General features: G+C 35.7%; 1 protein-coding gene across 1 annotated transcript; it reads right to left on the reverse strand.

Moving 5' to 3' along the window:
- Positions 1-668: 668 nt before the first annotated feature.
- LOC148236812 (G1/S-specific cyclin-D2-like) lies at positions 669-14,829 on the reverse strand. The gene is made up of 4 exons (XM_088182416.1): positions 14,508-14,829; positions 13,352-13,567; positions 9,137-9,293; positions 669-1,038 (listed from the first exon to the last, which is right to left on the reverse strand). Exons 1-4 carry the CDS (start codon positions 14,754-14,756, stop codon positions 728-730), a joined length of 933 nt encoding a protein of 310 aa, XP_088038542.1. The 5' UTR covers positions 14,757-14,829; the 3' UTR covers positions 669-727.
- Positions 14,830-16,549: the final 1,720 nt, after the last annotated feature.

Genomic DNA, 16,549 nt, shown 5'->3' on the forward strand with positions numbered 1-16,549 from the left:
GAATAAATTAAATATAATAACAATTTTAATATTAAATTATCTACATCTAATGGAACGCAATAACATATAATTAAGGAGTTAGACGTGATCTTATAAATGCACATAATGGAACTTAAATAATAGCGATAGACAATAGAAAAAATTGAGAAGCTGTAGTATAAAAAAATGGTAATTTCTTACGTTGGCAGAGTGAACATGTTTAAAACTATAAGGGCTGATTTACACGCTGCCAGTTGGAAGTTGACTGGCAGGTCACTGGTATGACTGGCATTCCAGTCCACTGGCGCCTTACCGTTTGCACAGTGCCAGCAAATGAAAGAAAAAGCGCCACTCACCTTGCGCCAGTACGGTAGTGTGGTTAAAGAGGGAGCTGGCGTGCCAGTAAAACAAAAATATTTGTTCTGCTGACGTGCCAGTGGCGCATTGGCTTTTCCAGTGCAACTGGCAACCACGATTGGCATTGTGCAAATCAGCCTTAACTGGCGTACATTTGGTTAATTGAACGCTGTCTTCTTTTATAAATAGAGCTACAATATGCAACGATTAATTACAAAATTTGAACTACTTAACAAATAATATTTTCAAATAAACGTAACACTAAGACTAACATGGAACGGAAGCAAAGCTTCATTTACTTTTTTTTCTATTATAAAGAGATCATTTTATAATTTTACTAATATAATATTGAGTTAACGATAATAGCTTTTTTTTAGGTACACGCTTTTGGTCAAAAGTGCACGTCGTGGACGTGCGTCGGTGTGTGAGGCGAAGGCGCTTCGGCGGTGGTGATGGGAGACATGGGTTTTGCCATGGGGGGTTGAGGAGTGACGGCCGCGGCCGATTCTCTCGCCACGAGTAGCTCCACGTGTCCGACTGCTCTGCGTAGATTAACGGGGCAGAGGGAAGTTATTGCGGCTGCGGCGGCTCCAAGTTCAGCGGCGGCTGCTGCGCCTCCGAGCATCCTAGACATTCCTTGGGCTGCACTAATTACGCAGGCTACTGCGGTTAAAGATGGTCGCATTCTCATGAATTCAGTTTCTGAAATAATAATATGAAAATATCATAAGTAATGTAATCATTAATACATTACACCAAGTATACAATAATTATAATAAATAGTATGTTAAAGTTGAAATCGTATAATTTTACTAGCATTTGTCAGATAAATTATATTTTCACCGATAAAAATATATATCTACTAGTGAAAATGTATTCCGATATGATTTCACTGAAATGACATATGATCAAGGGAACATTTATGAACAAAGGACGTAATTTAAGTTTTTTTCAGTGTGTGAGGGGGGGGGAGGGATTTTGCATAACAGTTTTAGTTTTTTTAATATTTCGATTTCGTTAAGATTCATGGTATTTCATTAAGTAAGGTAAAACATGCATTTTCTGGGCAAATTCAAGAAAGGGGGGGGGGGGCTGATAACGTTTCTGTATATTATATAAAACTTACTTTTTTTTATGCATATACTGTATCAACCAGTGTTTCTCAATCTTTAAGACAGCTTTATAAAATAATTGTGAATACTAGAGATCGCTTTTGCTTAGTACTGTTTACCTTTCAAGTATAGAAATGATTTATTTATTTAGTTGAATAGCGCACATTCTAGGCGTAAACAATTTTTTATAGTAGGTACACCAGAGCATTGCATTATTTTGGACCTTTTCCAACACCTGAACAAACTTGTTCATATATCGCAACCATTGGCAGAGCCGGTCGGAAGCCATAAAGAAAGAAACACAGGTAAAATTATGACGATCCTCGGTCCAGATGCTGTGCAGGACAGGTGATGATCGAGAGCGCAGCGCTTCTCAAAATAAGACCAACTTTTGTGCACGTTTTTGAGCTTTGATAGCTATTTTTGAGGCATTAAGCAATAAAATTATATGTTTATAAATTTAATTTGATTGTCTTTTATGTAATTTTAAAGATAATACTATAAGAGTTGAGGGCCAGTAAGTTATGTTTTTTTAATTTCGATGCGCGGCGTTAATATTCAAGAGGCGCGTGCAAGTGTAATTTGTATGTAAAAAATGGAAATGGAAGGCGAAGGTTAAGAACATCGAAAGGTGATAGGAGCGATCGGAGCAAGACGGAGCGATAATGGGACTCGCGGGGCGGGTGCCCCGGGCCGCAGCTGTCGCGTTGCACCTGCCGCAGATCGGACGGGGCTCGCCGACTTCCGAAGGAAGCGGACCAAGGAGACGTATCTGAGTGGAACACAATACATGCCGAAACGAGTCGTTTTTACGTTACTACGATGTGTTAAACATAAACATGCAAAACACATAAACAAATATGCTCATTTTAAATAAATATTTGAACAGCCCTGATTGAAGAAAAGGCATTTCATTCGTAATCAAAATGATTGAAATACGATCACATGCCGAGTTGCGAAGTGACTCAAATTAATGGAATGCATAAATATCGAGCATTTTAAAAAATAATATACTATTAATTGACTACGCCTGCGATTTAGATATCACTGAAATTAAATTTGTTACGCAGTATGGCGTCTTGTCTTTGACAGTAAAGTTAAAGAAATCACGTTGCGAGAAGAAAAATAGTTGATTTAGAAATATGTGCAACTTTCATGACAGAACGCTCTGCTGCAAGTTTTTAAGCCAGATGAAGATATGTACCAAGATTTAAATTACAAAAATAAAGATGCAATACCTAAAGTCCATCCGCTACAAATTTTGTTATTACAAGTTAGTAAAAGTCATCAAAAAATCAATAGTGTAGCACTCAATGGCACGCTTAAACACACATAAACTCAAGTGGATTACCACAGCACTTGTTGGTATTATTATATATTATTTTTCTGAAGAATTTGGATCGACCAAAACTATGCAATGGAACGAGTTGCATGTAAAGGCAAATGAGTTAAAGATTTTGTCTGGTAAATTCAAAAGCGAAAATGTGTTTTCTTAAAAGAAATATTTGCTTTGCCTTCACGAAGACAATAAATATACAAGTTGAAAGAAGTCATTGAATGTGACAAAAGTTACTTGAGAGTTTAACTCGAAATTCATATGGTCAAGAGTTGAAGGATACGATACAACTGAGAGTACAAAAGCTAGTAATTATATAATAAAAATATGTAGTTTGCGTGTATGGAAATCAAGTTAAAAAAGAGATAACATCTGTTTGCAATTGTACATAAAAAAACTTTCGTATAATATGTTTATGATATTACGTATTTTACTAGAGCATACAACACAAATCTCAATAGGTAATGAATTCATGAGCAATGAATCAACTATATTATTAGGTCATATGGATTCAGACATAAAAAACTGCATTAGGTATATCTAGAAGATTCCGATTTACTGGTTCCTCGAATAAATAACAACAGATGTTCAGTACAATAACGGGAACAGAAGACATTCATGGAATCACTGTTTCAATAAAATATATTCTGATATCACTGCTATTTCTCTATTTCTTAGAAATATAGATATAGGGAAAATCATTGGCACAGTTTTCACTGGATAATGTTAAAATAATAATAAAAAACATTGATTATTACTTTACGTTTACACGGAATACAATAATCATTATTTTTTTATCTAGGAACAAGTACATAAGCAATTAAATAACGAACCGCGACAGTTAGGTCAATTGACCGTAGACACGGGGGCGACTTTTCCTTGACGTCTTCAACGGACACCATGTCGGTTTTCAGTTAACTGTTTTAAAGAATAGGGGTGAGCCGCTAGAAGGACGTTGAACTTCAAGAACGTTCATTTAGTAAACATATATTATACGACAACATACACACAACATTATGCACGCGACATTTGAAAAAGTTCTTCCTTCAGCTACTAGTTTTTTCACAGGATTAATTATGCATTCGGCGCGGTGACAATAATTTAAATGATTTACTGTTGTAAAACGAGCATTATGTTATAAAGCATAACGGCGCACCATAACGGGGTGGTGTAGAATTTTAACAAGACATAAAATTAGCTCTGGTGGTGTACAGAAGCGTCCCTTTTGAAATCCTTGTTAGGAGCAGTGGCTATACAAAGAAAAGGGAACGAACGGGTCTGGATTCGTCAAATTTTCATAGAAAACTAGTTTATATAATAGATGCGACATACATGCATACAATGTTTGCGTATGATAGCTTTTATATACATAATAAATTACCATCTCTTAATATTTAATACTTGTATTTTTTTTAGAAACAGCACAGCCATGAAAGTCAGATTCTGGATGCAATATTTCGAATAATCAACGAGCTTTACATAGAGTAACTGATAAGTCTTGGCATATCGAAGCTAAGTATTAATATACGAAGCTCGACATTAGGGTTAATGTAATATAATATAACTAGATGGTTTTCAAAGTCCAAACAATTGGCAGAATGACAGGAAATTAAAAATCAGGTATTATTTTTAATTTTTTCGCAATACGAAAAAATTCTGTGATTATGAATATGTTTCAGTCTTAGCTATTTGTGTGGCGACCACACGTGCCACTAAAACAAGGAGGAGATAAAAGCTGTTTTCAAGATAGGTTGAATTGTGTCTCCTTCGGCAAATCACACTAGACTCCGAATGTGGTGACAGATCGACGTAATATACGTCACTGTGCTTGTAACGAGTTTTTTTACCGAATATTTTACTAAAATCAGTACATGATAATTTATAAATAACGCTTTTTTCAATATTGTATATTTTGTACAAAATAAAATAAAAAAATATACTAATTTATCTTTGAAACGAATCGAAGCAGAATTATTTCGCAATTTTATGTGTGCAAAAATATGTATTAGAGATTAAGATTATCAATTATATAAAAAAAAAAAATGAATAAATCATTAAATGTATTATTATTTAATTACAATAATCTACAAAGTGTCATTTTATTTTAAGTAAATTAATATACTTCAATTTATCATTCATTTTTATTTTGTTATATATTGTAATCATATGTGCTTAAAACATAAATTGTTAGAGAATTTCCAAAAATAGTAGATATTTTACGTTGAAATTAATTCCAATAAATATTTATAATCATTGCTCGATTTGCATCAGAACACATTTAAAAGTGTAGTGTCAGTGACTATGTAATTAAACTCAAAGGAATTTTAACAAATGTTAAAAAAAATGGAAAACATACCACTACACCGCCGTTTATTTTTTGTAATTTTAGTGCTCAATGTTTTTTTCATCGCACGTTACAATACGATCGAGAAATGAGATTTTTTATTATATTTGCAAGCGTTGTTCTGGCGTAATTCATGGTGAAATGACAAACCAAACTGAGCACAAATCAGCTGTCAGTTGTCAAATTGGCTGTCGCTGGAAAAGTGTTTAATACCGTTAGCTTAAAATATTGTCAAATCAATAATATTATAAACTAGTTTCTATATAGCAGTTGTAGGTTTTCGCTCTGAGTGTTCTGAAACATGTATTTTACAAACCCTTCATAGAAAATCTGCTTCAAGACGACCCCCCTGATTAGACATATGGATTTGACTTCAACGGAAAATCGGTTGATATTTCCAGAACTTTGTTAACGTTCGCGCAACAGTTTTAAATGTGTTCATGTAGCATAATATAAACAAAGATGTTGATGCGATAAAGGGAAAAGCGGTTGGTCATAGTAGTACTACGTACATATATATGTATGTACAACATATGGCGTCAAATACGACCTGTTACTCGTTACAGAATTAAATTATAAAAGCACGCAGGGCAGAATGGGTTAACGGACTAAAGCAAATGTCCTGAAATCGAATAGGAAATCCTGACACGCACATATCCGGCCCGGGTGTTGTCGAAAGTTTGCACTGCTGACGTTCAAGAAGAAGACATTTATTTAGGGGATGAATTGTCTGCCGAATCGAAGATTTTCGTTGCGAAACATTTGACACCGAGGGTAGAAGGAGGGGAAGCCAGGTGCGCAACCCCCGAGGAAAGTCTCCTTTTCTTCACGGATCCGGAGACGCATTGTGCGTTTTTAAGGCATTGTATTCAGCCCTCCGCGGCGCGATCCGCCAGGGCTAATCGCAAGGGTGTGTTTTTTTTACATACATGCCTACTGCGACATCGGAATAATGGGGTCGCGCACAATCGGCCTCCTCCAGATGCCGGCGCAGAAGGTACGAATTTTCTCGGGTAGACAATGGCTCGGGCGAACCGGTAACGATCACCGTTCTCTCTCGCTAGTCTCGCCCATTAATCTTTGGGATAAGTCGATTGTAATTCACCCTCTTGTCGATTTTCGCGGAGTGCAGCGGCAATCTCGGCGAGGGCAGCGGCAGCTGCTGCATCTCGCAACTTTGACAATAGGCGGAAGACGAACGCAACGGACGAATTTCTCGTTGTACCCGATCGATTGGGAATAATTGGAGTATTCTTCAGTCGAGACCCCTCCACGATTGGCGATAAATTTCGATCGAAGAAACGATTCAAGTGGGTCAAACATCTGCGAGGAGGTCGTTGTGAATCGTTGATTTGGTTTTGTCGCCCCAGACACGAATAAAATAATGAAAACGGCAATTTAACGGTTACGTTTGGACATTTAAAAGTATGATGAAAAAATGGAAATCTGCACATGTTTGTAGAACGCAACAATAATAAGTTAACATATTCGGTTGACTCTTGAATTCGATAAATAATATTACGTATAAATATCTCTCTGAGTGATTCAAACGAAAGCATTAAAAAAACCGCGATAGAAAACCTTGATCTAAAGCAGCACAGCTGATGAGCCAATATAAAGATGGCCGTCAGACCACTCGAGACATCTTTTGAGCAATGAAGGGGTGACTCTCATTGACCGGATCAGGTATGTAGTGTAGTTGAACATTCAACGTTTCAGCATAGTTGTAATGGTGATTAGATTAACGAATTATGTTAGGCTGATTTATATATTATTTCTGCCTAGGCTCTCCAAAACGTAGCCGAGAGGCTATCACTAAGTTTTTTATTATTCTTGATTCTTCATAGCTTTGCGATTATTTTAACGTTTACTATTCAATATTATAATAGTTGTCGATAACTAATATCTGGGTTCGAACCCCAGATAGTATATGAACCCTAGTGTTTTTTTTTTATTTAATCGGATCTGGCAGATATATGTATCTGTGATGATCGATCGGAATTATATAATTAAAATTCCAATTTTAAAGAACATTGTAATTACATAGGTATATTATGTAGGATGAGAAATATGTAATATCATATAAGTATAAATACAAAAAATTCTACAATAGCATTATATTATATTGCCCCACTTTAACTTTTGTGCAACGATATTATATATGCTTAATAAATAAGATATGACGATGTTGCAAAAATTAAAAAGTAGGGCAATGAGAGTAGTTTTAAATAAAAATAGATTTACTAGTTGTAGAAGTATGATTGAAATGGTTGGATATCCAATAAATATTGAAGATGAATGTTTTAGTACTTATATATTAGTTAGAAAATAATATGTAACCAGAGGATTTTAAGAAGTATTAAATAAGAAATAAAGAGGAACATTTCATAATTTAATGATAGATATGTATAAGAAAACGAGCCAGGGGAATATTGTACGAAGGTGTGAATTTGTGTAATAATATTGGGTTTTTACAATGGAATAATGAAACACCTAGGCTTTTTTATGATCTGATTATGTTTATGTTATATTTTATATGCACGTATGTATTGATTATATTTGTTTAGTGTATAAACAATAAGCTATATTAGCTAAATAAATAAATCACAGATTTTTCTGATCTGATTCAGCTGATAGTTTATATTACACATCTAAAAGTACAATAAATTCGTGTAATTTATGAGGATATATATAGTAATATTTATATAAAAATGTAATTATATATTTTTTAATAATTAAAAAAAAAGTTTTTCAATGAAAGAGTTGAGTGGCACTCACGTTGATAATGATAATGAAGCAGATTTCGTATGAAATAGCTGTGTGCACTATCGTTAGCGCTAGAGGATAATGTTAAAACATTGATAGGGTGGAATGACCCGTGCCGCCTGCCCTGCCTCCGATTAGAGTACCACCTTTAATTCCTACGAATGGGGAGCAATAACGCACAATGCTACGCAATGCTTATGAACAATGACATCCACAGCGTAATGTAACGAGGCCGGCTGAATATTGACATTGTAATTTAAAATAGGCTGTGGTGGTGGCCGAGGATATTTTGTCATATGGTCACCGCCCGAAAGCTGGTTGGTGTTGTTGGGCGAACGAGGGGCGGGCAGGTGTATATATAGGTGTACGCCGGGGTGACTCTGGCACCCCAAAAAACATTCCGACGAGGAGGTCCCGACAGATGCGATGGAACTTGAATCGGACGGAGCGACACTGATAAGACCGGTTGATCCCGAAATTTCGCTTTCGAGTTATCTACTTTATAATTATAACATAAGCAACGTAAACGCGATGGGTTCGACTTTAAAAAAAAAAGTAAGTCAGGTGGTAGGTGTACGAAATAGCGATGTAATAAAATATTTTTGGGCTGATTTGAGAGGGGTTCGAACTGCGAAGTCAACGGGAGGGACGCATTAATGCGTGCTTATACACGCGATACAGAACAATCGTTAACCAATGTCCAATTTGAGTCCTTCATCGGAGGAATGCGCCGAAGCAATAAAAATCGAATTAGGCACGCGGTATTGCCTTTAAGAGCAATGAAATGTGCGAGGATATACAATAATGCAAAATCCGGTTGTGTGGCAATTCTTCGTTCTTGTAGGGTACTTTTCAAAGCTCTCATATATTTTAAAAAAAATTTGCATGTGTGTGGAACGCTAAAATGATACATCCTTAGGGTCGAGGATATTCATATAAGAAACACCCAAAGGACAACAATTTTGTTTAGATATTTTGCAATGCTGTTATTTTTTATATATTTTTTTGCATAATCTGTTTTTATAAAATACAACAATATTTGAGTAGTAGATATATATTAAATTTAATTATGTATTATGAGTAACTTGTATGTATGTTTAATGATACAATTCGATGACTTTCTCTCATAAAAATCGCCGTACACTCCAATATTTTATTGCTTGCGTGCCGCTACGCACTGGATGTCATAAGTGGTGGTCTATGGTCATTGGGGTGGGTGTAAAAATCGAATATTTATCTCACCTGTGTAGCATAGGGCGGCGAGGGTGTGCGCGTGCCTCCGCAGCAAGGTACGTGCAGGACCGCGGACGATGCGTGCCAACACGTGCTCGACCAGATCGTAAGCTGTCACGGCAGATATTTGCCATTCCAGCCGCTGCAACAACAGCAACTCCCAAGTCTGCAATAAAGATTAACGATATATAAAACACTGTATATAAACTTATTCCTTGGTACGCGTACGAATTAGTGTCGTTTTCTGGGTAAACCTGTTATTAATGCCATAATAATATAATACGACACCTAAATTAACACCTCCATGCTCCCAAATTAACCTTTCACACCAGAAAGCGACACCACTGTTTCGAACTGTGACCCTACTGGGCGACCTTTGTGCGTGTCACCAAACAAAGATGCGGATATTATAATTATCGCCGAGCAATCCTATTGCCCCGTCCGTTTCCTGTGACCTGAAGGGGTACAAGAACGAGACCTCAAGATTTCCGGAGGGACGGTGTAGCCACAAAACCGAGTTCTTCGACAATTTTGTTAAATTAACATGCAAGACCTTTGCGACCCTCCAGACGTCACGCTTCTGTCGCACGTTAAAAAAATATAACAACATACTCACCTAAGATCCTACGACTGCAAAGCAGCGTGCAAAAAATATGTTTCATTAATATAGTATAAATACGTAATTTGATAATTGCGCGCATGAAACGAACCCTTCTTCGAGTTGCGCTCGATTTAGTACAAGAATATGTAGCACAAAAGAAAAAGGTTGAGGTCGTTCATTAGACACAGGTCGAGCGTATCCTTTTAACCATTTTAATAAGGCATTCCCATCGAATAGCATAAATAATTCATACTTTTGCATCGAAAATATGATAAAAAGGACGACATTTGCCGAGACCGCTGAGGTCACGCTCGCTTGCCCTGAGAAACGAGGGTCCTTTCGGCGACTTTCGTCTATCGCGGCATCTATGTACGGCATATGGCAGCGATCAGAGGGAGATACGTTTATCCCTTAAGCGAAAAAATGATAAGCAGTCGTGGGAAATGCGGTCCTAACCCAACTCCTTTCCCAAGGTTCGTCAAAAGAACGATGCGCCCATTCCGGAATTGGGAGTACAAAAGGGATGAATAGCGCGCCTTCCGGATCACAAAAAAAAGGATCCGGAATTGAATGGAGTCATATTATATGATCCAATATTACGACAATTATTACTAGACCGCAAGGTGCGACTCGGTCATTAATTTAATTAAACTCGCAGGATATGGTTGCGAACGAGTGAAAATTGTGTGAACGCTAGAAGCGACGCACCTGTCGCGTCGGGGTTGTTTTAGGTGCTCTAATTAGGCTGGTGCTTCCTAAAGAACGAGGCGATTAGGATCTTTAAGAATCGGCTGGAGGAAGAGACAGTTTTCATGAAGGAAGGGACACGCGTCGGCCTGCTCACACACCTTGAATCCGCCCAAGAGTGGTAATAATCCTCAAAGTATGCTTCTTATATGAGTACTTGGGTGACATACGAGGTGTAGAATTGAGAAGCTCGATGCGGAAACTCATTGTCTAGAAGGCAATTAGGCGCACGTAAGAGGTGAGGGTCCCTCGCCGGACATGCGGGCAGGAAACACTACCTTGCTGTGTCACATAAAAATTGATAGCTACCGCTGATAACCGACGATTTCGAGTATCTTTTGTATTGTATATCAGTAATGTTTAAAGTTTTTACAAAATGGAAGAGACTTTATCGAATATCAGGTAAAGAAAGAAACTCTGCTTGTTTTATAGTTTTCTTATTACCTTAGTATAACACAGATCGTTTTCGTAAAAATCGTACCAATTAGCACGTTAACGTAGGAGAACGCATATACGCGTCATTTATTATTTTATTTTAGCTATAACCCTAAAGATTACAGTTATATTAAAGTATATCATTATATTTTAATTTATTAAAAAAAAAATTTTTTTTCGATTTTTCTTAAATTATATTTTTCGTATTGCTGTCGTACAAATAATTTCTCAAATTATTACTCGTACATTGCTTTATTTATTTTTTCAAAATTTATTTTTTTAAATAGTTATGCCCTATAAAAATGATTGATGTAGTTTATATTATATCTTCATTGTTTTATTTATTTATTGCCATTTTTGCTACAGCATTTCGCGGAACATAGTTTGAGAAGCAATGATAATTAATGAAAATAAATTAAATTATGCAAATACACCACAATTTTTTTTTTAAAAAACCTAAAAATAAATATAAAATTGCGCAAATCTGTCATACAATAGCATTATTTTAACTCATATTAAAAATTAATTGTTAAAAACTGAGGCATATTTTGCAAAATTTATGGATATTCTACTTTAAATTGTAGTTTTTATGAAATAAACCCTCGAGGTTTAATTGACCGCACAGTACTTTTTTTTATTTTTCTAATAAGTTACGGTTCTATTAACAATTTTATTAATGAAAAAAAAATCTGGACAGTTTCTTATGTTGGCAGCACTGTAAATCAGACAGCTGTCAATAATCACGCGTGTTCAAAGTGTCAAATGTTAGTTTGCAACAACACATTTATGAAATGGCTCGCTTAACCACCGCTCAACGCGTTCAAAATTGTTCTAAAAAAATAATTCTGTACAAACTGTTTATCGAAATTTACGGAAAGATTATGGTTAATTTCATCGTTCTACTGAGCGAACAATTCGAAACGTAGTGAAAAATATTTGAAGAGACTGGTAGCGTTCAAGATAGGGTAAGATCTGTGCATCACCGTGGCGCCAGTTCAGCCGAAAATATATCTGCTGTGAGTGAAAGTGTGGCCGAAAACCTGAAAATATCAGCTTTTGGGCTTTTCTTATGGCTACTTTTAGGTGCATTTTGCATCTGGACTTACACCCTCACCCGTATAAAATTCAGATCGGATGTTTAAGCGGCAGGAAGTTTATGCTAATTTTTCAAAGAAAATTTTCTGAACCTGATGAAGCACATCGCCATATGAGTTAATAAGTAAAATTGCCGCATATGCGGCGAAGAAAATCCTCATGTGATTCATGAGAGACCATTACATGCCCAAAAACGTGACTGTTTGGTGCGCATTGTGGTCAGGCTGCGTCAATGGGCCTTACTTTTTTGAAAACGATGAAGGCCGGACTGGAACAGTACACGGTGTAACGGTACAAATATTTTAAAATATTGATGTGGAAAACAAGTGGTTCAGTTAGCAAAATAGTTTCATATTATTTTATGAATAACATAACCATATATGATAATGTACATTTTATTGTTTTCGCTGATGACCTTCAAATTTGTAAACGATTGTCTTCAAAAAAATTGAAATCAACTGTTATTGGAAACTTATCATTGATTAATGTCAAATAATCAGATTCTTCAATATAAATAAAGCAATTATTTTTAATTTGATTATGTTAATTATAAAATGAAATAATTTAATACATTACATTATATTACTAATATCAATTATCCAACATTTAAAAATATTGTCACACTAAAAATAAACTATCATTAAATATTATTCAACTTCTTTAATACATGTATATTGTATTAAAATAATTACTCTAATTTACACTTTAAATACGTATTTATATATGTATTAACACAATAACGATTATTTGGACTTTGTTAAATACTTGTATTTGTTAAAGTATTATATATTTTTTTAAATAATTTAAGATAAATTTATAAATAAATAGGGCCTCAGATTTAATTATATATAATAGAACAAAAAGAGCAAGTAAAAAATGACAATGTAAAATTATATACACGTGTAAAGCAATTGTGAGATGATGCAATTCGGTCCATAACAGTCTCTGGTCCAGACTTATCGGTGTCCGTCCGATTTCATCTATTGTCATTTTCAATAAGCAGGAAAAGTAATTTCAAACTGTATGTATATTATTCCTGTTTATGCTACATTTGAAATTCCAGACGGCATAAACGGGTCATTATATATGTACACGTTTATGCATAACAGTATATTCAATACAACTGCATTTAGATCAGCAAAAAAATTACAACAACACTGGAAAGAACAAGAATGTGCTCATTTTCTAGGAATTAATATGACGTGGGGAACATGACTCCGAAAGAGACATATAATATGATATGGCACTATCAGCGTGTGAATATATTAATGTATCGACTTTAATGTATTTATTTCACAAATCGACCGGATGAACTGGGGTGATGATATAGGTGTAATTGAACTCACCCTTAGCTCGTCCGGGGTGATGCTGTTGTCGGTGTAAGCGCAGAGCAGGAGCACAGGTAGAGGTATGCACTGCCGCACCTTGGATGCCACCAGGAGGGCAGCGGACGCCAACAGCTGCAGCTGGTTCCTCGGGACAGCGCGGCTGCACAAGAACCTGTCCAGGTAGTTCACCGACAGGGGGAACACTTGCTCTTCGCAGTTCTGTTCTTCGCACACCTGAGCAACGTAAACAACACATGGAATTGGAACGCCGGATGTGATTTTAACAACAATAATAATTGTGCGTTTAATCTAAGATCGATCGCATCTTGAAACTATGATTTTTATGGAAAGAAAATATTTTTTTATATGAGGGTGTATTTTGTAATCTATAATAAATCCAAGACTAGCTATTGTGATATACATAAATCGGCTATTCTCATTCGATACACCATACCTTTTTATAAAAATATAAACAAAAGGGTTTGTGTATCTAATTTGTTTCACTTTGTTTTTTTCAAGCGATACAGATACCTAGTGTAGGTATATAAAATCGTAATGAATTAATTATTTAATCATTATCATCAACTATTAAAAAAATGAACTTTTCGTGTCAATTTGCACAAAGTGGACGCGCGAATTGATGATAAAATGTTAAAATCACGCGCAATTACAAATTGCCTAGTACGAAAGAAGCAGTGATAAAATAAGATGTTGTCCTCCTTTTATCTTTCTTTTTTGATATATTCAAAATGTGGTCACCTTATCCTTGCGCATGCGCCAAAAGTGGCGAATGCACAACTATGAATGGTAAATGACGTTTATATGGCGCATGTTTATATCTAGCAACTCTGTAACCATGTGATGTGTGATTGTTTGATAATTACAACGAAAAATAATATTGAGTATTAATTAAACGAGACGAAGGAATTCAACTCGCGAGTCGCGACATTACACGATGACGTCACATCCTGTCTCGACACTATTTAATTGTGCTACTTTTATTTTTAATATATTTTCCGTTACAACAAACAAAACTGGGTGCAAACATAATTAAAAAATCATTTGATTTATTGAATCGTGCAAGTGTTGCCATTATGAAAAAATAAATAAATAAAAACAAAAGTCGGCAAGTGGGTAGCTGTCAAAGTAAAGTTTCGACCGGAAGTATAAGCACCTCTAGCATCCACGTGGTGACGACTTTCCTCATGAAGGGCAGCAGATCGTCCTGCACGTGCACGAAATAGTCGCACTGAGGTACGGTGCTCATCTCGAGCAGCAGCAGGTTCTGCAGCACCCTCGGGTCGGCGGTCATCCCCCTGTCTTCGGGGGCCAACAGCGTGGCGTCCGGAGGTCGCTCCGAATAGGGGCCGGAGCCCGAATTCATCGCCAGGTCGAACAACTCGGAACACTCGAGATCCATCATTTTTATAAACGTAGACTCGCGCAATTTCGTTCGCGAAATTCGCAACGCGTCCGCGGCGCGCAACAACTCGCCGCAGACTGACACTCGGGGATCCCTTCGCGACCGATTCACCACCTGGACGTGTTTTCAACCTACGGCCATAGTTACCTGACTTCTATCATTACAAGGGAGCCGGTAAGGTTGCGTATTGGACCAATGCACTTTTAACAAGGCTGATAAATTAAAACAAATATTTAGTAACGTGGGCATAATATCGGTATTTTTTCGAATTAAATTGTACAAAAATAGACAATGCATCATTTTCGATTTAATTATTAATATGTGGAAAATCCTTGAATATGAAGAAGATTGTCGTAGCCGTCTTTCTTCGGTTGATTCAGTTGAATTTGAAACGAGCACAATTCGATATCTTCTACAAAAGTTAGTAATCCATCAGCTTTATACAGCTGGGAAAATAAAACGAACTTAATGAAATATCCCTTCACGAAGTTTGTTCTGCCTTTTTTTTACGCAGTAGAAGTTGATGAGTTGGGCTATGGAATATTGCGTCATTTCGCCAACAACTTGTGTAAGCATTTCGGCAACTTCTTAAAAGATCATCAAAACCAAGAGACTGCCGAAAGTGCGTTTAGAGATCTTATTAACTTCAGAAATCAAATAATTTTATATAATAAAATAATTTCTTTCAGAATAAATGATCTTATAATATTTTTTTTTAATTTTATTATTTTGAAAAAAATATTATGGTAATTTTGTTAAGCAGTATTAAATATACTAAGTGATCACCATTAATTACTCGGGTACCCGATTTTTGCATAATACTTTTTAGAAGAATGATAATAAATATTAATTACGTTATCAAATCCTAGGCTACAAGCAAAATCTCGCAAAATTGTACGCCGTTATTGAGCACTAGACCCATTGTTAAATTAATCCAGCAAACAAATGCGTACTTATATTTTTATAAATGCTCGAGGATGCTTGCTTATCGAAATAGAATTATCTTATCGTTATAAAACTTACATTATGAAACAATACTTTCGAACTGCTAAATAGGAATTCCTTGTCCCTTTTCGATACACCGTTCTCACTACTTGGTCTAAATTAGAGTCTCCAATTCGAGTAATCGATACTCGAGTATACTCGACTTTTTTTCAAGTACTCGATAATCGAGTATTTTGAAAATTACTCCATTAATACTCGAAATTCGAAAATTTTGAAATATTTTAGAAACAACAATAACTTTATTAACGTCTTGTTTTTATTTGGCGTTTATGCCCGAAGTCCCGAGTTAGAGCGGTTATTATCAGGTAATCATTTTTTCACATAGTTTCGGTCGTCGGCTATGCTAGTGGGTACGACGGAGAAATTTATTTTGTGTATTGTGTCCGACATCCCGACTTATCTAATTTATGGCAACGAACAATATGAAATATCAAAAAAATATATATTTTAGGTTTTATGACTCTGTAGTTGTAGCGTGAAGTGTTGAAAACTGTTTATACCGATCCCTCAGTTAAAAATATAAACCAAAACAATTGTGTAGTTTAAAGGCATTTAAAGTAAAACCAGTTCTTTGAAAACCGTTTAGCTACAGAGGGAAGGGGATTCACCCAAATACATCATTGAAAAATATAGATTTAAACTCTTCGCAAGTATCAGAAGGAGTAGAAGATTGTATATTGTTAGAAAAAAAATGTATTCAAGAAGAATTACATTTTATTAATAATTATTCTATATTATGATATTTTTTGTACATAAATTACAATAATAAGGGAAAAGCAAAGAAGGAT

Source organism: Plectrocnemia conspersa, unplaced genomic scaffold, assembly GCF_051122295.1.
Source record: "Plectrocnemia conspersa isolate PC_06_02 unplaced genomic scaffold, ASM5112229v1 ptg000003l, whole genome shotgun sequence".
NCBI lineage: Eukaryota > Metazoa > Arthropoda > Insecta > Trichoptera > Polycentropodidae > Plectrocnemia > Plectrocnemia conspersa.